The sequence below is a fragment of the Varroa destructor genome, unplaced genomic scaffold (assembly GCF_002443255.2).
Source record: "Varroa destructor unplaced genomic scaffold, Vdes_3.0 BEIS01000006.1, whole genome shotgun sequence".
NCBI lineage: Eukaryota > Metazoa > Arthropoda > Arachnida > Mesostigmata > Varroidae > Varroa > Varroa destructor.
The window spans coordinates 9,030,171-9,051,933 of NW_019211459.1; the positions used below are offsets into that span (position 1 = coordinate 9,030,171).

Here is a 21,763-nt window from a genome sequence, read left to right on the forward strand (position 1 = left end):
TATGGGAAGAAATCAAAATTAAGCCCGCAATAGGGCTCTATAACTTGGTAAGTTTCCGCACGGAACGTGTGAAAGTAAAAAAATACGTTTGTTTATGTAAGGTTTTGAACGTGTGGATTTTTCACAAGCGATATTTGATATTCAGGTCGTTTCGGGTGTTTCCGTGCTATACACACATTTAGCACTATAGACGTCTAAACTTAATAGTTACACTGTTATACAGTAATTTTATAAAAAGACAGATGGACGAAGAGTTGACGTCTAGTTTACGCGATAACCTTTTAAAGATCAAATACAAAGCCTCATGCGCAAATGAAAAGGGAATCTAAAAAGAAAATATTTGCTGTTCACTCTTTTGCCCCGTTACGTTTGAGAGGATTCTAGTTGTCAGTTCGTTCCCACATGTTCGATCTGGATTTCTGACATATAGATTGACGCCAACGAGTGAATAGCTCTCACAGCAGACCGCTTCACCATTCTGCAATCCTCTAGGCGCTGTTCTCTGACGCGGCAAAATATTTCCATTTGGTAGAAATTTTTTTTTCGTTTCTGTTGTCTTCCAATGGAACGACGTAGATAAAACCTTTACAGTTTCCACTACTGAAACCGACTGACCGCCATTTTTTGCTTGTCCTCGTTTTCCAGCTGTTACAATGCCTGTCACACTGATCGCTATGTGACGTTTCAATTCCCGGTTATACGCGTGGTTCAAGGCGTCCCTGTAGGTGTTTCCATTTGTGTGAATTTACTAGAGAAGGCGCAGAGGGGATCAAGGCGTTCAGACGTGAAAAGCTGCTTACGTCTGTCATTGACGAAGCTAAAACCGGAAAAACGCCAGTGGCGGCACGTCAATTCGGACAGGACTACACCTAGTGACCACAGCGTGGTCCTACAGAAAAATGAACGGAGGGGTTGGCCCTCGTTCTTAATGTCTTTCGGGCATCGTCCGCCAGAGCGCGTTAACGGCCTACGGCGCTAGGCGCAGGCCGTTAGGTGCGTTGGACGCAGGTTGCGTGTATGCGGAGCTTGCCTCGACGGTTGGGCCTGTCCGTTGTGCTGTGCGTTTCACTGTTATCTTTATGGAAATCGTTCAGCGTCGATCGGCTGGTGGGTGCCCGAAGAGCGACCAGTGCTCAACAGCAGCAACAGGAACAAATTCGCCAACTCGAGGCACGAAGTCAGCTGCTGCGTAGAGAACTGCACGAGTGCTACGGACAGCTGCTCAACCTGCAACGCGCCAATGATAGTTCACAGGTAAAAAACTTTTATTAGTGTACAATAATGATTGCGTTATTTGAAGTCAATAAAAATATGTATGTATCGATAGCTTCCTTTATTCACGAAGCCTGGGTTTCAAAACACAAAGAATGATTGTTCCTTCAAAAAGCCTTCGGAAAATGTGGTAAAACAATTGCTTTTCCGTTTCTGAGCGTTACAAGAAAGAGTTTGTTCACTAAGGGCAATTGCATCTCTGATTCTGCCGAGTATATATCAACAGGGCGACACAAAAAGTAGCACGATGCCGCAAAGGATCTAGACCTCGTCTTCTGGGTGTCCTCACAACTTAATCATTCTCGCCCCTCATAGACATAACATCGGAGGTTAGAACGTAGCAAACTGATAGAAAAAGATACTGAAATAAGTGGATCGCTGGCGATAGCGGTCGCTGAAGATTTATTCTTCTTTAGATTGCGGCCGAAACGACGTTTGCTTACCACTGACATGTTGTCACACGTCTGCTCGCGCCGTTTCGGAAGATGCCGATATCGAAATCAGTGAAAAGGCCCAACTCGTTCAAAATGCTCGTAGGACAGTTATTTCTTTATCATATCCCGATATTCAAGAGATGTTACCTTCCCTCGGAAACGTCAATATATAGCGCATGGAATGATTTTATAAAAAAAACAATTGTTTGCCGTTTCTCATTTAAATTTGATCGCCCTGCATCAGGTCTTATACACGTATTCGTTTGCAACGTTCGATTGCTTTGTGTGGACGGTAGACGGAACTGTAACGGATGTAATTACTTGAACATTGATTTCTGTTTTACAGTCATCTGCGGCGCGTGCGCTTAAGTGTCAAGTTATTCATGTGTCCATTGTCAGTGCCGGCTATAAGTCGACGCGGTCCCTCGTAACGTTAATTAAGAGCGTACTCTTCTACCGCAAGAATCCATTACATCTGCATCTTGTTACGGATAGCGTGGCGCACAATATTTTATCGATTCTCTTTAGCACCTGGGAAATTCCGCAGGTAAACAACCGGAAATTCGCATTAGGATAGTGTACTGACCCTATCTGACGGCAGTTTTTCGTTCTGGAATTATTCGAAAATAAAGTTAAGCATAATAATAAATTGAAGCGAGATTGAACCAAACATTACCATTGATATGTTTTGTCGTCTGCTACAATGGCTTGGCTCTATTAGGTGGAGTACTCGTTTTACCTGACCGACAAGTTGGCAAAGGATGTCAACTGGATACCCAATAAACACTACTCCGGAATATATGGGCTTATGAAGCTCGTACTAACAAAAGCTTTACCGCAGTCACTTGCCAAGACTATCGTTCTTGATACCGACGTCACGTTTGCCTGCGATATCGCCCAGCTGTGGCGACTTTTCGACTCCTTTGGGCCTAAGCATGCCATTGCCCTTGTTGAGAACCAAAGCGATTGGTATCTCGGTAAGTTAATAGAACATACACGATGTTGTGAACGAACAATCTAATCTCAACCTTCTCGTGGCGAAATAATATACTGCGTCAATAAGACATAATAATACGTTTGTCGCAGATTTGAGAAAGCTCAACGTCAAAGATCGTGCTTGCATATGCCTTGTATCAGAAATTAGATGTTATACACAGGGCCCCATCTAATATGTTCCCACAGGTAAATTATGGAAACATCACAAACCATGGCCGGCTTTGGGTCGGGGCTTCAATACCGGCGTTATACTTCTTCATCTCGGAAAGTTGCGATCTCTGGGGTGGGACGATCTTTGGCGCCACGTAGCCGAACGGGAGCTTAGCTCCATGTACTTCACCTCGCTTGCCGATCAAGATATCTTCAATGCAGTAATTAACTCGTACCCCACGATGCTACTTCAACTGCCTTGCCAATGGAATGTTCAACTAGGCGATAACACCCTGTCGGAATTCTGTTACTCGGAGGTTGAAGATCTAAAAGTGATCCACTGGAATTCTCCAAAGAAGCTACGTGTAAAAAATAAGCACGTGCAATATTTTCGGTGAGTTTTGGCTCGATGGAGGAAGTTCGTCTGCAAAAGCAGTGCCTGTAATTTGTAATTCCGGAGGTAATTTATCGAAGCAATAGTTATACTGAGTCTTGTAGCAAATTATAGAAATAAATTCTAAATACTTAACACAAAATTCTAGATTTTTATTTTGCAATAGGGAAATTATGACATGCCTACTTGTGTTCTCGCGCGGATCTATCTGTAGGAACATGTATCTGACATTTTTGGAGTACGACGGCAATTTGCTACGCAGAGAGCTAATTTCTTGCAACCGAAGCTCGACTTTGGAGGGGGTCATGGCCCCGTCATCGCGAGATCAACTACAAGGGCTGGACGAAGATGATCCATGTTATGAATTCCGCCGAGGCAATATTACCAGATACAGAACACATCTATATTATATGGAATTTGATTATGAATCCACGCAAGGTTTGTGATGTTATTAGTGGAAAAGGGTCCACGACGGAGTTGTGTAGTGAAGTAAAGTTACACAATTTATATATATAGGTATATAGGTGTAAGACGCATACGGTAACTTAAAATTTATTGCATATATAATTGCTTTTTGTGGACATGTTCGCAACAAAAAGGCACCATATGCATTTTTTGTTTTTATCTCACTGTGAGCCTGGTTGGCCAGATTGGTAAACACATAAATAGCATTTTCGCTTTGCTCTCGTAGTCCAATAAAGGACACATTATCGTACACGTAAAGTTCTGCAATGGCTGCAGGCCAGTGAGATTTACCACAAGCTACTAAATCTTCTTTTAATAGGTTGGTCGAAGAAACAGACAAGTGCCGGGCTCTCAAATGTCGGTTCCGAACTTGGATCGTGTCGTTCTCCATACTAATGCATAGCTGTTTGAAATGAACTAATTAAGTGGGCAGACGATCATTGTTATCGTCAGGGAAGAGTGAACGACTCGTCTGCCACTTTAATGTTTGTTTGCTCTTCTACTGGTTAGCCCGTTTGCTGCCGTGTTGGCTGCTTCGCGATCACTTATAAGCATATTGTCAAGAGAGCGTATCTGGCACATGGAAACTGATGCGGAATTTGTTCATAAAGCAGCTTATTATATCTGTACACTTATATAGAATAAATCTCATTAGAGATTGGTCCAAGGCATCCTAAGGACCATTCGCGTCTTACATTCACGAATGAGAGGCCTCACACCTCCAGCGTCCTGTTTAAAGACTTTCGTGTGTACCTGCTCGAATGCAGGACAAACAGATCGACGGCCGATCTGAACCTTCATATTTTCGAAGATTGGCAGTTGCGTCTACCAAAGCTGGGCCCATGCCTCTTCGACCTCTGCTGTCGGACAACACTTACTAGGCCGAAATCATTTTTCATCAATGCCTCCGTACGCTTAAGAGAAATGACATAATCGACAGTTGTTTGTAATGCAGGCTTGTCTAGTAATCCTAACGAATTATTTCTGAAGAACTTTTTTCCTTTTTTTTCTGAAGAACTATTCCAGCTGTTCAGTCTCCTGCGGTGAAAGACATCGAACAAATTTCTTTGTGAGGTCTCTGACGCATCTGCTTTCTCGGTGCCCAAATTATGCCATTTCAAGGGCTGCATCACTGAAATGTTTGCACACCTGCCGCATTATATGGCTGGTAACTGCTACCGCCTCTTGACCGGACGTTCGTTTATGTGCAGAAATTTCTTGGGTGTTTTCTCGTCGAATACTAACGATGACCAGTTGTAGCATAGACGGGCGACTGATGCGTTCACGCTTCGATTCAGCTTGCTTAGGCTGTTTAGTTTGTTACAATAACTGGAACAAGATCAACTTTGTCCCGCTAGTAAGTCGAAACGGAACGACCGATAGTAACGATAATTATAGGGCGTGTAAGAGAGCTATAAGCGGCATTTCGCGAAGAATAAATCACTCAATATCCATTTTGTTAAATGCTCACAGACGACGTTACCTTAGTCACCCAGCTGTCGATGGACCGCCTACAGATGGTGGAAGCGTTATGCAAGCATTGGCCAGGACCCATATCCTTAGCTCTGTACCTGTCGGATTCTGAGGTACAGCAATTTCTTGCCTTTACGCTCAATTCCGAGGTGCTCTCCAAGCGACGAAATATCGGGTACGTTCGTGTCGTAACAATATATTGAAGTCTCCAGGATTACAACTATACGAAGTCAGGGTCCCTTAGCGTTTCAAGGAGAATCTACCATTATGACGGATACAGTTCTAAGGAAACTGCTTGAATAATCGATATATAACGTTATGTGTGTATTTGCGTTTCCTTCTGCCACAATCTATAGGTACCACATCGTATACCGCGATGGTCCATTGTATCCAGTTAACCAATTGCGCAATGTAGCCCTCGAACAGGCTCGATCACCATTTGTATTCCTGACAGATATCGATTTCCTGCCCGTCGTAGGTCTTTACGAGACGCTACGAAACTACATTCGTCTGCTACGAATGGACACTCCACGAGACCAGCAAATGGAATCCATCCAACAACAACCGCCAAATCGGGCGCTAGTTGTTCCAGCCTTTGAGACGCATAGGTAAGAAGGCCCACCTTCGAAAACAGTTCGTAGCGAAAGAACGTATTTCACATAAGGATAGTTGTTTTGAAGCGTTGTTTCCGCCAAAGCCAAACTACAGTTAGACTTGTGTCCTGCTAATCAACACGTGACAGTTCGATTATGAAGATTAGACGAAAATTGTTTAACGAAAATGGAGCGCTCGTATGTAGTTTTTAGTTTTATGGAATTAATCGAAATGGCTGTCTGCATATTGTTACTTAGAGTCTCAAGCTTTTTTTCGTCTGCAGAATTAGGTTACATGAGGCTGTTGCGAGCGAATCCGACAGGCCTTTTTACTTCGATAAGTCTTGAACTAGCTGGGCTAAAACCAGTTGCCCTATAAAACCCCGAAATAGCACTCGAGTTAGATCAGAAGAACAAGCTCGGCCCAATCCAAGAAGTAACTAAGGCATGGTGATGAGGTGTGCTACATGCGGGCTTTTTTTTGAGTAAAGCTCTGCAAATCGCTGGCGAGATGCAGCAATTTTTAACTGTTCAAGGGGGACGTATGCCTTCAATTAGTTTCTGAATTTGGCCTATAATACTGCAACACAGTACATGTGTAATGCCAGTTTTGACCAACGGAGCCCTTAAATTCGAAAGCGAATTCTACGATAATAGCAATGTGTTCATATTAACACTGCAGTTTTCGTGCTCGAAACATTGGCACCATTCACGTATCGTGCTCTCGCTTAAGGCCTCTTTGCCTGATGCTTTCACGGGTCTTCATAAGCGTTGTGACCTTCGAAGATCAAGAACTTCCCCATTGAACGCTGATTTTCGAGCTCAAAAGATGGTTTTCGTTCTAAACTTATTTATCTTAGAACAAACTCAGTTCGGCTGTTATAGATGAATATCGTATTAAGTCATTTAAGTCAAAAGGCAATTAGTAGGCTAGTAATTCGGAATTACAAATTTTAGTTAATAAATGAAATATTATAGCTAAAGTAGTAAATTTATTTATTCAATTAAGTACGACAAGTGAGAGAATTCTTCTGAGAATTGTGTATACAAATATTGTCTATTACATATATCAGATATTATATATCTTACTATTACTCAGAGATTTTTACGAGACTGGGATATTGATCAGTCCGATTCCGTCTAGTAGACGCGCGCAGTTCAAATATTATTTCGTTTAAAAACATGCCAGATTGGCCTGTAATAACCTGATATTATAAATTGTTTCTAGAGCTGATTTAACTAGGAACGTCTGGCAGTAGAAAATGTTCACTTGTATTGTTATTTCGCAGTAAAAACAATAATAATTGCCGTTCGTTTTGTTCAACTTAGGTACCGCGTCGAATTTCCACATAGTAAGGCCGAGCTGCTAAAAATGCTAGACGAAGGTCACGTATTCACGTTTCGGCATGATGTGTGGTGTGCGGGTCACGCCGCTACAGACTTCGCCAAGTGGAAAACGGCCACGACGCCCTACGAGGTTGGATGGCAACCGCATTTCGAGCCGTATGTTGTGGTTCGAAAGGATGTTATCAGGTTTGACACCCGTTTCCTCGGGTTTGGCTGGAATAAGGTAAGGCAGAACAGTTTACGTTGTATTCCAATAAAAGCGATACTGTTCATTTCCTAGAACATCTGACACAATCGTCTCATTGCTACGCTTCGATGCTGTGTTTGCCACAGTGAACTAATAAGCATATATATGTATCGAAGGTTTTGTGTGGCTAATGACCAACTTCCGATAAGGTCTTTTCCTATAATCTTGAATGATGATCGGCTGACGTTTGTCGGGCAAACCTCAACAAAGTAACGTCCGCTATCATGCTGTGCTTGTGTGCTTTGCCGTTACAGGTGTCGCACGCGATGGAGCTGCATGCTCAGGGTTACGTATTCACCGTTCTACCAAATGCGTTTGTCGTACACTTGCCTCACGCTCCATCGCTAGACATAGCCCGCTTCCGATCCTCCAAAAAATATCGCAGCTGTCTTAAAACCCTTAAAAACGAGTTTGTCGCACACATTAATCGCAAATACGGCAAACAGTTAACGGCCGACCCCGAGCCCGGACAGCAGATCCGATGCACGTAGTAGAACTATGAAGTAAGTTACTACTGGACGTATCAGAGGTCATTAACTGTACCGCTTAAATGTTTAGAGTTCGATCGTCCGTTGTGTCTCCGTCTGATATCAGCCACTAAACGAGTAAAGGTATAGCCAAATGAGACTGATCAATCCCGTCGCTCGTCGCTGCACAACAGCACGAAGCAACTCACGTGTCGAGCTCGCTTGCCTATTCGATGAAGGATTGAAGATGCGAACGCAGACGTCGTATCTTTGCCGCTTCGTATTGTCTTGCCAGAGTTAGTTTACTGATGATGTCCAAATGTGCCTTCCTCGCATAAAGGAGTCGCGATGGACAAACAGACCCTTGCCCTGTATGTATATATAGACCCGTAACACTAGGGGCATGACAAATGATTTACGGCAGTAGAGAATGATTACAGCCGTTAACTCGACAGCTCAAGAACAGCCTGATGCTGTATGTTATCAGGAGTGTCGCAGAGCGAAAACAGTACGATGAGAGTGAGCAAAAAAGAGCCTGTAAGTTTCGTTTATGGTTGAAATGGAAACAGGTAGAGGAAAGACAGCACATTCCTCTTCGATTATAGAACATTACATTAATTACGTTCGGGGTGTGATGGGACCGAGACAGACGAAAGCTGACAAATCTATTTATATAGAAAATATGCCAAAGATTAATTTGTTCCTAACATTTTCCCCTAAATACAAACTGTGTGAATAACAAAATCTCAGGAAAGGTTGCGAACTTATGTGCGACGAGCTAAATAACTCGTGTAATACTTAAAGTGTTTATCGAAATAGATATTATGGGAAAGACCTATTCCAGGGATGAGCGATAAGGTACTGCCTCGTATCCAGTTAGTCTGTGGTACTTATTGATACAAGTGGATAGAGAGAAGGTTTAGGAAGGTCAGGGGATGGGGAAACGATGGGGTCGTACGTGAACATTGCACATGCACTGTTTTATATACTGTGAATGAATTTTAAAATAGCGTATGTTGGCCTGCCTAAGCCTGCTGTACATATTGTAATAACTGAGTGATATCTGTCTCATGGGGATCGTAGTTGGGAAATACAGAGAATAGAGGTAACTGAAAGCAATGGTCGTCGCGGAACTTCTGACATATAGATGCGTAAAAACTTACAAGTCGGCGGCGCATACATACTTATTTTCTCTGTGTAATATAGTCACACATGATTTGCGTGGTACAGTCCACCAATCGGTAATAATCACCTGTCGTAAAGCTCAATAATACTAAAGAAAGCAACGGAGGGAACCGACTATGTTTCAGCTGCAGGTACCACTGCTGGGCAGCATCTTCATTAGAGAAGATCACGTTCGGTTGACGAGTTCGATCGAGCTCTTGTTGAACAATGTGTCTCACTTCGAACGGTAGAACATCGATGTCCATAGCTACGTAGACATAGTCAACGCGGTAATTCTGTCGAATGTTCAAAATACTGTGAGTAACAAACACTAGTAGGAGGACCGGTTAGGACCATCTGTAATATTTCGCATTAGAAGTACATATCTATAACGATGCTAAATGTATACAGGCGAAACGAGTCGTCAAGATATCGTACGATGACAATACAGGGTCGATTTACATTGAGCGGAAATTCAAGGGTGTGAACAGACCGTGCCTCCTTTAAACGGGCACAACGACAAAGTAATTCCGTGAAATAGACGTTTTCTGGACTCTACCTGTAAAAACTTCACGGTATACTACTCCGCTGATGTTAAAGTTCGTTATTGAAATGAACTCATACTCGGAAGCAAAAATGACAACGGCAGGTCAATCGACAATAACCAGCAATGCCTTTTCAATCAAGTAATTTTATTGATTTGTTTCAAATTGATATGGATTCAGCGTTGTGCGCATACGAAAATCACACAGTAAAACATAGTATGACACAGGCGCTTAAACCGACAGCCAACACGACTGCAGTCAAATCTACGAAGTTAGTCGAAACTGGTAAACTTCTAAAGTTCCTATACGAGCAGAGCCTTGCGCGCTCCTTGAATAGTGTCTAGCGGTGGAGGTGACTCGGAAGTTCAGGGACAAGATCGGTTGGCGACGCTCTTGGCTCGCGCGGACTATGAGCAGTGAACACGGCTTCCTAGGGAACTAGCCGAATTCCGTGGCGGATTGGAAAGGGAACGCCCCTTTCCGCCACGGCACCACCCGTACATACGTGTACCCATACGTGTACATACGTACACATATGTTTAGGAGACGCAGCGTTCTTAGTTATTAGCGTCGGCGATAACTTTTGGTGAAGACCAGTTGAAGATCACGGAGTTGGCCCATATATAATATTGTTGGATATTTACAGAATATTAGAGTGAGATTAGAAACATTCACACTTCGAGACCTAATTACGTTTCACGTGCTTGATCAAAAAGATATAACGGAAGACATTGTTTCGGGATTAAGCACGAATCTATAATGGTCGAATCACTGAAAATTTGATGATCTTTCAATCCACTGTCACTCCACTGGGCACAATGTAAGGCTCATGTTAGAATTAATTAACTTATAATATTCTAAGAACAAACCCGAATTTGTCAGCACGAGTACATGCGCAGTTTTCTTATGTATTCGAAATAATTTTGCGTCGCAACCTCGTCATCAGCAGGCATTTTTTTTTCGCCATTTTAACCTAGACAAGTTGTACGAATGACGAAGTTTACTAAAAAAAAAAAATAGATAAGCTGAGAATAAATTCGTTATTTGTATAATTAAGTATATATATGCTCATGCAGCATGAAAAGTTGTTTATTTTCGCATTATATGTATCTTTTTCTACAGTAATCTGTGCTTCCGTTTCAGTTAATTATTTAGGACTATAGGACTTCAATTCGCAGTCGCCACGTGTCACAAAAACATTGTTAGGATGAATAGGGCAGCTATGGAACATCAAAACTTAATTCGAATTAGGTAAACAATAAATAAAATATATGTACTTTGAGAATAAAAGATGTCTGAAACTAAAAAGCAAACATGCCGGCACTGGCTGAACAATTGAAGAATTAGAGTACTGCATTTAAACAGTAAATTTAGGTTACGGCAGGACTGCGACCCGGTCAGCAGGACTTACGAGGCGCTGGAGCGGAACACAGGCTACCCTGAAAGTCATCATACTGTGGTGCGTAAATATGTTGATTTTAAGGACTACAGACAGGATGTCCTATGTATTATATGGTAAAGAAAATTAGAATCGAATGTTTCGGTCGAGTGAGCTGAAGACCAGTGAAAGGTGTCCATGCAATTTAAAGTCAAGGAGGCGCAGCGACTAGCCACCCTCCTAAATATATTCTTACCCTAATTTGACCAATAATGATTATTATTTTATGACACGCAATCAATGTTGTATATACGAGTAGTACTAGCAAGAAATTGAGACAAAATAATAAACATATTAATTATAGATATATGTTTCTATCTACCGTGAAGATAAATCTATAATGAATATTATACAACGACAAGCATTACATCGGTGTGTTCAATCTTCATCGTTTATTTATCGATTTTAGTAATAGTGATGTGGTCGATTATACGGTACAAACAGTCTATTTGGTTCAATGAGATACCAGTGTGAGCTGTAATAAAAAGCATCTGGATTATACAAGGCGTATAGATTTTCGATTCGGCGTATAGATTTCGAAGATTGAAGATAAACTGATATTAGATATTGTATCTGCTATCTCTGTTCAGATTGCTAGTAACGTAGCGGCAGTCAAAGGCAAATGCGGCTTGAAAAATTGTCATGGAACTTAGAATGTAGTGAACGAATTTGGCGAAACGGCACCGAACATAGCCCGTCGCTCTCAGAATAAATGATACTGAGGAAGATCTATTGTCTTCTTCCAACCCCTTGTGTCGTTCCGTGCTTTTCTTCACTTTACGTTTGCTGAACTGTTTGGCATATATAATTTTCGCTAGGACGTAGAATGAAAACGTGTTTCGACAACGACTTATTTTGGCAATGGTGTAAGCTCTTTTTTCCCGCGCAGGACTGAAAGCTCTCGAAATATTGAGATTGTTGCGAACTTGTCGGAGAAGAACGAGAAGTCCCTTGTGATAAACATATATTAGCATCTTCAGACATTAAGACAGCTAAATATTATAATTATTATTAAATGATTATTATGCCATCACACTCATAATTTCTGGCGGCTTGATAACGTACAAGTAGCTGGTACCATTTCTGGGGTACGCCGTTTGGCGTTTAACTTTACTAGTCGCGTCCTAGCCGTATGTGGTGACCGATAGAGCCGCAACAACGTCAGGGTACACTACCGCCACGAGCAGCACGAAGTAACGCGGCATCGTAGCGACGGAAGAAATGTTCTTGGAGGGAGAAAGAAAATATTCACCGAAAGAATCGTCGTTTACAAGCGATTCCCACAAACGCCTCTGAGAGATGGCTTAGCTCGATCGCGTCAATGTTGTGGTGCGCGGACCAGAATCGGTCGACGGTAATCATTTGTAATAGTAATTCACCTGTCGGTAGCGTTCAATAGCATTCACAAGGGCAGCGGCGGTTTCGGAAGCCTAACGAGAGATTTGCCGCTAGCGGGAGTAGCAATGCAAAACTCTGCTGGGTAGCAGAAGCCAGAGAAATATCTATTCATCACAAGGTCTTTGATTTCCTTTCCCCTAAGCCCCGCATCACATTCACCCCCCTAATTCGTCTCTTCGTTTCAACGTACCTCTGTTCTTCTCCGCGATCCGTTCGCTGTAGACCATCTATCGCTCATGGTAGCATGGATGATATCCAAAACAACACTAACCTACGCAACATAAAAGAGCAGCTTGAACAGAGACTGCTGCCTGCAGCCACGCTAACGATGAAATCGGCGCCGACGCCGGCAATGAGCGTACACCGCTCTCATGTTCCCGTGAGGGTGCTTATTTCAGCATATATGGTTTCATCTCTCAGTGCACCGGTGGCCGTTTCAGCCGACGAAAGAAGTCCACTAGCGACGTTCGCTCAGTTGGTGGCAACGGACCGAAGAGCCTGCATTTACGTGTACGTCGAGAAAAAAAGGCAAAATTTTCGATATTGTCCACGCACAATCTCGTAGTTGCTCACTCGATGAAGCTTCTCTGGCCGCCATCACATGTTACCCTGGACATTCACAGTTATCGACACAGGGGAATGTTCGATGCCAAAAGCATGATCGTGCACGTGCACCCCGCTGTTGTCAGGGGGCACCCTTTCATGTCTTGTTCATCAGGTTTGTGCGTGGCAATGTGGCGGCAAACGCTGAAAGAGCGACGAAAATAGACGGGATTCGTATGTTCAGATTGAGTGAGCGCGGTTAATGATTTGGGGGTAGCACAAGAAAGTACACCATGAATATGACGAATCAGGCATAACATGCTTGCCATTAAGCAGCTTCCATTTTTTTTAGTATGGCCACTAACTATTGTGGAATATATAGCGGGAGAAATTAACAAGAAACAAATTGAGAACAATAAAAATGTTGGCTTTGCTAAAAAAGAAAAAAATATTCGACGAACATTTCTGTAAATAAACCTTACATTGGCAACATTAATTGTAAAAACTACAATGAACGTTCTTGGACATTCAGCAGAGAATATTATCTTACAATATTATAATAACTGCGATCTTCTACGAAACATAAGTGCACTTATAATAGACTAAATATTCTGGACAGGTAAAGGAGAGGGGCAGATGAAAAATTCACTTAACGAGCATAGCAACGACTATGCAATAGGCCACCAGCATCATCGTTACCACCACCACCCATTTGTCGGAGCCCACTTTAATAAGCCTCGACAACATCACTGTGCCCTGATAGTTTACCGAACAAACATTCGATTCACGGGCGCCATTTTTTTTTAAACGGGTTCTGTAAGTCGTCCAACGATTTTTAGCTCTAACTGGGATCGTCGCACGCACTCAGATGCTACCTTCCATTTCACCACTTCCTTCCGGATCAGCAGCTTCACTTGTTCTAAGCGTTCGTTCTATATATATTCGTTTCGAAAAATAAACGGTTCAAAGGCGTTAACGGTCGTCGCCAACGAAGCTTAGATTGTGTCGATTATGCGCTGTTTCTATTTATTTATAATACAAACGATTAAAAGCATTTGTTCGATAATCTAAGTGGGCACTGACAAGGTTACCGCCGTAGAGAAATAATCGGAACACTCAAGCAGCTACGAGTTCACACTTGGCGCACCTGTTATCGTTCAATAACAAAATGGAAGATTACATCGATAATTTATATTTCACACTTAACAATATTTCAAATTGGTGAAAATTTAATAGAAACATAACAATGAAGTTCGATAAAAGGATAGGGTTCGTTGAAAGTTACACCGTAAAATTTTTATAGATTCATCGTTTTGTTTTATAGTTTCAAACAAAACAACTCTAGTGCTTACGCGTTACATTATTATAGCAGCACAATGGTAGATTCTGATTTTTCTTCAAAAAACTAAAATCTCTCCGTGGCCAAATAGTCCGCGGAACAATAGGGGGACCTCCCTCGAGTAAAATATCAACGAAGTTCAGCTGTTCGGTGAGAAAAGACTTTATTGAGTCAAAAAGAATGACGAAGTTTCAGTGCGCAATCTCTCTCTCCCCCTCCCTCCCTCCCTCCCTCGCCCGCTCGCTCTCGCTCTCTTTTTCTGAGCTGGTGGCATTTCGAAGATGTGAAGATGGAAGGCATTTCGAGATAATTCGGTTCGTTCGTGCATGCTTTACATTTTCCACCACGGATCATTTTGCAATGTAGTACAAACGTCTGTCTGACTGACTGACTCGTGTTATGAGTTGTTACAAGCTGAAGGTTCGGACGGATTTGGATAGATAATTTCCATTAGCGTATGACGACAGCTAGTTGCATCTATGTGCTCCCGGTAAATCGCCGTAGCGTCGTTAGACTTTACGCGACTGAAACAATAAAGCTTCTTCAAACGTTCCTTGTTCCGTTTTATCCCTAGCCTTTGTTTGTTTCTGACCAGTCACTGTTCCTTAACAATATATCTAGAATAGGTTCATACGTAAGTTAATCATAAGTTGAAATCATGAAGAGAAGAATCGTATGTTAAACCAGATTATGCTATAATATAATTTCAAGGTGGTAAATTTTAACTGAGCGACATAGAAGCAGAAACTCTTTTTGACATAGTTTTTTTTTTTTTTTTTTTTTTTTTTCTAGTAATTCCTGTACGAGGTTAGATTGGAACGTAGCATTTCTTGTTTTGACGATTAATCGACGATGTCTAGACGACGATGTCTAGTTGTGGTAAAGAAACGATCTATACTGTTCTACGGCTTTTTGCTAACAATTGATCGAACAATGTCTATATCTAGTGTGAGATATATTTGGATTTCACGTAACCTCACAAGCAACTACTACACAGTACGAGCTTTCTGTATAGTGCTTTATATGAGCATCGACATGCTCCAAAATGTCGGTATCGTCGCATTATCTAGCTGCTTCCGTAGACAGCCAAAGCACAAAGTCATAATGCTGCACGGGCAAATAGCAAACTGAATTTGGGCCTTATTCAGCCTCCCGTCTATATTCTTCTGCACTGCGTACGAACTACAAAGGTGTGCTGTTAGGTTTGCAATAGCGTTCGGCCTTAAACAGTGTTCAACGAGCGGTGAAGCGGCCTTCAGCATCGAGTAACGTTATCCGTTCTCTGCTTACTCTACCTAGATGTCCTGTTCGGCTTGTCTAGCCCCACCAGTGAGCGATAGCTCTGTATCTCTCTTATTCGTCCGTGTGTTTTTGGGGTCGCCTGGTAACTCGGATAGTTTGTCCCAGTTGCGCTGAACCCGGTAAGCTACTTGAAGTTTTCGGCCAACGGTGGCGACGAAGCACAATAGCGAGACAGCATTTTAAATCTGCCATCGTCCAACGGCTCCGGCATTCTTCGAGTTCCGCTGGCGATAGCTGCGAACTATTATTGTGCTCTATTCATATCGTATGGTGCAGCCTTCCCACAGGTGAGGAACTGCCGCCGAAGCTGCGATGTTTGTCGATCCTTTTAACTGGCTAGCTGGACGAACTGACGCTGAATGCATCAACTCGGACTCATGAAGTCTCCTCGATGATGAGCTAGCGATTCGATCGGGCTTCCTACGTTCGATGATGTCAGAATTCATGAGATAGACGTCTGTAGTCTCGCTCATTCTACCTCGCCGCGTTCCGTGATGCTTTGCTGGTACGCGATTATTGATCTCTTTTTGACATTGTAAAATATGCCTCATATTATTGAAACTATTATGAGCTAGCCTCATCGTAGTACTGTAGAGGCCGAGCATCGCCGGTAAATGCGACCCGTTCTTTTATTTCCTTTTCTTCATCAGAAGGATTTGTTTTCTCACCTATTTTCTATTTATTCATTTTTCATTCTTTTTTGATACGACAATTGACTAACTAACACGAAGGGAAGGAGAGCGAAAGTTTTGCTATAATAAATCACGGTACGCAGATGTTATGGCTGTTTAGGTGAAACATTGGTGACAAGTTATGTACTACTGCTGCCAATAATCTGAATCGAGTATAGCGACATAGTTACCCATCATATGCTGCACACATGGACAATTTAACTGTTGTCCTTTGAACGAGAGGCTTAGCTAGAGGTACACAGATATTTTACTGCCGTTTTTCTTGTAGTGTGCCAGCCAGTGCTATTTGTATCAGCCTTTTAGGTCACAGTAGGTCATCCCTATGATAGCATATTGGGTAACGTATTTGCATGTTAGTCTTCGACTTTGCCGAACGCGATCATGCACACGCGGTTCGTTTTGTAATGGCCGTCGGACGCCTAACGGCGATACCGGATGTAAGATTCGCGATACAGAGGTTTCACTAATTAAGGCGAAGAATAGTGAGGTTCGTACAGAAGATGAGCTCGAATGGTACTCTATCGTCATCACATATTATTTCGTATGCATATTATATACTACAACGTTTTAGGTTGTTTTAAAAGTCCCCGTGATAACGTAGTAGGTATCGTGCTGGTCATGGTTTAATTCCCGGCGAGGCTACGCTTTGTTTTGCGCTGAGAGCTACCTGTCTAATGAAACGCCAAACCGGACGTAAGATTCGAGATGCCCTAGCTGGTTTTCTTTGAGGACATGTTTCTCCTCGTAATTTGGACCCTATCTAATGCTTACAGCCTTAGTGTATTACACCATCTATCCTGCATATATTAACAAGCATTCGTCATGGGCCTAATTATAGACTTCAGTCGGTCGCGACCGTAATCACCCACCAGTAAATTTTGAGATTCTACTAAAAATATTTTCTTAATATGTACGAGATCGATCAGAATCTGGAAAAACAGTTTATAGTGAAAGCTGATAGGGGAGTTTCTTGGATGTCCGGAACTTAAGCCAATTTAAATTCAATCCAATATTATTCAAGAAAAACCTTTAAAAAAAGCTCAAGCCTATAATCCGTGCAATGAATTCGAATATTTAGACGCTCTAAAGTACGTTATACAACTTGTGCCTCAGATGAAATCAGATCGGGTTGACATTCGGGACTCTACGGCAGAAGTACGTTAGCTACATAAACCTATGTAAACTACTGCAGTTATTTCTAGCAGTGCACATCATCAACCCAGCAGCTTACAGACTGATTTCGCGCTGCGAGCTTTTGAATACGTCGAACTTATGCTAGGTAAGTTTTTGCGAAAAGTTGTAGCTTGGGTTTACTAGCACGAAACCACGAATAGCCGTTGTTGGATGATGTCGTGTTTTGTGTTCCTGATGATTTTCCTGCCGGGTAGCAACCGATGAAGCGTCTTAAATTATTTGATGATTCGAACGAAAACAGGGAAACATAACCGAAAAAATGGCCGTACGTCTAAGTTCACCCGAGTGTAGAGATAATCTATTCAAAACAATGTTAAATTTGATAGTTCTCCACATTGTTATAGCTGGAAGCACTCGTTGGCCCAATGCTTGCTACAAGCACACTTATAGTTAAAAATATCGTTAGAGGGGTGTATCGCGCGAGGAGTTCCGGCGACGGTAAACCTTAGCTGGGTCACTGTTATTGTGAAGGCGAAACACACAAACGCAAACAGACAATCTTGACGGCGACCAACGAATCGAACGTTTCGAACCAATCCAATCATATCCTGGTTAGTTGCAAGTAACTGCGTAGAGACGGGCCAACTTCCTTCTGTGGTTGTTAAAGCCACAGAAGGGAGTTGGCCCGTCTTTGTTAGTCAATGACCTTGGTGACTGCATGTATAGTCTTCGTTAACTGAGCGATTTACTGTTGTTGATCTATTGGGACTTCGGAATGCTTTTACTATCAAGCGTTTGGCCCATAATTTGCTTCGGTTCACTTAAAGGGTATCAACAATCCTGCGATGGTCGCTGGCGAAGCGAGCTACGCTTATCTTTGCATCAGTCAACGGTCATTTCAGCTATGCCGGATCAATTACCACGTGTATCTCTCCCTCTATTCTTGTTCTACAGGAACCTTCTCACTTGGCCAACCCATATTTAATTCTTTCTATGCTTGGAATGAAGCGGTCCGTTTTTTCTCGAAAGGTCACATGCCCTTCTTAAAAGGACGATCAGAAGACGGAACGACTACGACCTATTCGGAGGCAAAATGTTTCTTTCTCTTTCTTGTCCATCGTCCTTTTCTTCTGGCCCTTTTCCTTTGCTCTTCTCAGCCTCCACTTAGCGGCCAGCGCATATCAACGACTTAAATTCCTGCGTTCCGTAGACAACTTTAACGGAGGTCGATCAGATTCGGACGAATCCGGGCATGCACGCACACAACGCAAGTGACCAACAGACATGTAGAGTAGAGCCTGAGAAAGTAAATGGCTTGAAATCTACTTTCTTTTTGTTCCAGTTGCTTCTTTGTGTTTCTTTCTTTCTTTCTTTCTCAAGACCTCTTCGGTTGCCTAGACTTGTTTAGGCAGGATCAAGCTTTTGCCTGTCTTCACTCTGTCGACTAGCGATCACCGTCCCAGTGCAGCAAAGTAGCCTACTATCGCATAGGTTGGAGCACTGACCGGTGGACCGGAGGTGGATACGGACACAAGTAAGCGCCTAGGCAATCAGACAGATCGTTTCCATCCAAAGCTTCTCGTCTTCTCTATCATACAACGCGCAGGGTCTCATCTCGTCTGGAATAACGGCTAACGAACGAATTTGGGCGGGGAGAATGTCACAGAGCTCACGCTTAAAGTTCGTATGACCTGCGGACCACACCTTGTAACCAGCCGCCCGTCAGACATCCGCCAGTCACTCTAACAATCTCGTAGTTCTTTTCGTTTGACTATAGAGGACCTCAGCAAGAAAGCATTTCTGGGAAAGGTTTTGGCGGGAAAATTTTGAGCGACGGCTTTACGAGAACTAGACGAAAAGCAACAGCAGTACCAACAGCCACAGCAACCTTTTTCTGCCCAGAAGACAACCCGCAACACGTCCTAAGGCGATCGAATGTCTACCTGCGCAACCTTTACTGGCTGAGGTGTCGCCTAGCGGAATAAGAGCCCAACTTATGTGTAAATCGCAACGGCTACAACCTGCCTGCATGTCACCACACCACGGTCTCTCTGACCCAAAGTTAGCGGGCATCTGTCGTCCAATTCTAGTCCTATCTAAGTGGTTTCCTGCCCATACGCGCCTGGGCCAACGTCAACAATGGACAGGTTGTGTGGCGAGACCCGGACTCGTTATTCGGCATAGCCTGTAAGGTTTTTATGTACAGAAGTATAAGAACTCTGAATGGACCGTCTATTTGATAACCAGACGAATGTTGGTTATGGACTAGTCTTACTCATTGGCGGATCAACAAAAATTGCTAACACTTATTTGCTCGATACATAGCTACACCTCGGTTCGGTTCCCATCAGGCCGGGGGCAAAGCAGCTCCTAGTTTTGTCTGTCATGGGGTATTGATTCACTTGAGTTCGGATGGATTCGGTTCGAAGTATACACACAAGGTGTGTTTATAGTAGTCATAGAAAAGGCTATTAGAACAGAATGAAGCCTCACTACGAGACAGTCCAATGCCTATTAATCGTTCCATTGAATCTCATTGAAAGGCAGTAGATGGGGCCGCCTACCACTGACCACGATCGCGTTGCATTTGGTCACAGAATCAATGAAGTCTGCTTCGGGAATCTCTAGACCATGATAGAATACGTAGGCATAAGTGGTGGAATAGAATTATAGGTTCAATCGGGATACCATCCGAAGGTGGGTGCAACACGAAGTAGACTGACAGTCCTGCTGGCGTAGTTATCACCGTGCTGATATAACAGGGCGAAGGCAGAGTCCGATGAAAAATTGTCAAGTAGAACGAAACTTACATAAAAACAGTGAAATTTCCATGAAACCCTGTCAGACACATATTTGCAGTGCTTCTCTTCGGTTATAGTCGACAACTTCTCGTAGGTCGATATGTTAGTTCACACGTGGCAGACAGAATGAGTCAGAAATACTTTTTGCATTATGATGGTCGAGGCGGGCAAATATCTCGTACTTGCTACTGCTACCGTGCTCAAAGCTCAAATCGGACAGAAATCAAATGCGGCGTAGAAGTGGATAAACGATAGATAGCGATACGTCGATGGCTGTTGACTTACGAAAGCGACGGAAGCATATGGAGGTAGTTACGCTTTACTTATGTTGCTATAATAGGCCGGGTGCTAGTCGAGAAAGCATTTCTCGAGCAGACGGGCGAGGCGGAAGAATGGCCGATAAAATTTCGGGGTCGGTATGATTGCTCAGCGGCAGGCTTCTCGGCCTGTCCCCGTGACAACCTAGGAATTGCTTGCGAGCCAATCGTCTGATCAAATGCCCAGCGGCGATATCGGACATAAAACTTGAAACATAGAGGTTTATGAGTGCGTGCCCTTTTCGGTGTTATATACAGTTTCCGAATTCTTCTGATTTATTCTGAAAAAAAAGGAAGCATACTTGTAAGAATGGTCCCAGTGGCTGTCTAACTCCCTGGTGGAAGCTCAATAGGATCGAATGCAAACTTTTGTAAAAGTTTGCATTTTTGTAAGAATGTCGTTCATTAACTCGCTGAAACAATTGCGAGAACCCACTTTTTCGTATGCGTAAACATATTCTCTAGCAACAATTCCCCGTTAATGTAGATTTATAATATAATAAGACAAAAACATAGAAAGAACTCAAATGCAGTCGATATCCAATTTGAGTCTGGTTCAATTTAGATTTGATCAAATCGTCTTAATAATTATTTATTTATATATATAAAGATCAAGTGTAATTGCTTTTTAGCTGTTAACATATGCTCTATATGCTCAAGAGAATCGCCCTTGAGATCGTCCACAGACGCCCTCTTCGGCATTGTCTGCCGCCTGTTCAGGTATGGTACAAATGGTAACGGCTTTTTAATTGTTGTTTTTTAAGCACGTTTCAAAGAACACGCACAACCGTTTTTTCATTGTTAATGGCTTGCGGGTATAAACAGATCGTAATGATTTATAATAATAACAGGCTGGCAAGAAATCCATATTGTCATAAAGTATTTCTATTTAAAAAGCTAGAACAGGCAGGGCAAACGCTGAATAGGGCGCTTTTTATAATCGGCAAGCTACTACAAATAGATAGATCAAGTTAAAAAGAATCGTCTCAACACTAAACACAGCGCAAAATTCCCAACTTCTCAGCCAGCGCCTCCTTTCAAAGGTGATCCATGGATACCGCCGCCTAGCACTAACATCGCTGGATATGTATTCGATATTTCCGGGCCACAGATATATGTGGACTCTCTTTACGAGTGACTTTACTCTCTCACTGTACTTAGGATGAAAACGATACCTTCTTGAACTTAAATACTGCGTCTAAAAAAATCATACAATATAAATTAATAGTAATTAATTTTAGGGATATTTGTT

General features: G+C 42.6%; 2 protein-coding genes across 6 annotated transcripts in view; one reads left to right on the plus strand and one right to left on the minus strand.

The window, feature by feature from the left end:
• The window catches only part of IFT43 (intraflagellar transport 43), a 37,578-nt gene that overhangs the window by 8,089 nt on the left and 7,726 nt on the right, over positions 1 to 21,763 (minus strand). Inside the window, exon 1 of one of the 3 annotated variants that reach the window (XR_015330657.1) lies at positions 12,574 to 14,469. The exons of 1 other annotated variant lie outside the window; for it this stretch is intronic. The gene's annotated coding sequence lies outside the window, so the exon portion shown is untranslated. Of the gene's footprint in view, positions 1 to 12,573; positions 14,470 to 21,763 lie in introns of those variants that run through there. One more of the 3 variants, XM_086993738.1, reaches the window with a different exon arrangement.
• Positions 1,018 to 11,352, plus strand: LOC111253361 (xylosyl- and glucuronyltransferase LARGE2s-like). Of its 3 annotated transcripts, XM_022812638.2 has the most exons (10): positions 1,018 to 1,254; positions 2,053 to 2,253; positions 2,428 to 2,683; positions 2,889 to 3,246; positions 3,461 to 3,684; positions 5,185 to 5,359; positions 5,541 to 5,792; positions 7,107 to 7,347; positions 7,626 to 7,874; positions 10,691 to 11,352. In XM_022812638.2, the coding sequence occupies exons 1-9, from the start codon at positions 1,018 to 1,020 to the stop codon at positions 7,860 to 7,862; spliced, it is 2,181 nt and encodes a 726-aa protein (XP_022668373.1). In that variant the 3' UTR covers positions 7,863 to 7,874; positions 10,691 to 11,352. The 3 variants fall into 3 exon arrangements, with proteins under 3 accessions (XP_022668373.1, XP_022668372.1, XP_086849829.1); XM_022812637.2 differs by having other exon boundaries at positions 7,626 to 11,352; XM_086993703.1 differs by lacking the exon at positions 2,053 to 2,253 and having other exon boundaries at positions 7,626 to 11,352.

What these genes read in the sequence shown, in the direction of transcription:
- LOC111253361 (XM_022812637.2), top strand. Translation starts at nt 1,018, where the DNA reads ATGCGGAGCTTGCCTCGACGGTTGGGCCTGTCCGTTGTGCTGTGCGTT. An exon ending in GCGCCAATGATAGTTCACAG is followed by an intron (nt 1,255 to 2,052) that starts GTAAAAAACTTT and finishes TCTGTTTTACAG; the next exon opens with TCATCTGCGGCGCGTGCGCT. An exon ending in AAGCACGTGCAATATTTTCG is followed by an intron (nt 3,247 to 3,460) that starts GTGAGTTTTGGC and finishes ATCTATCTGTAG; the next exon opens with GAACATGTATCTGACATTTT.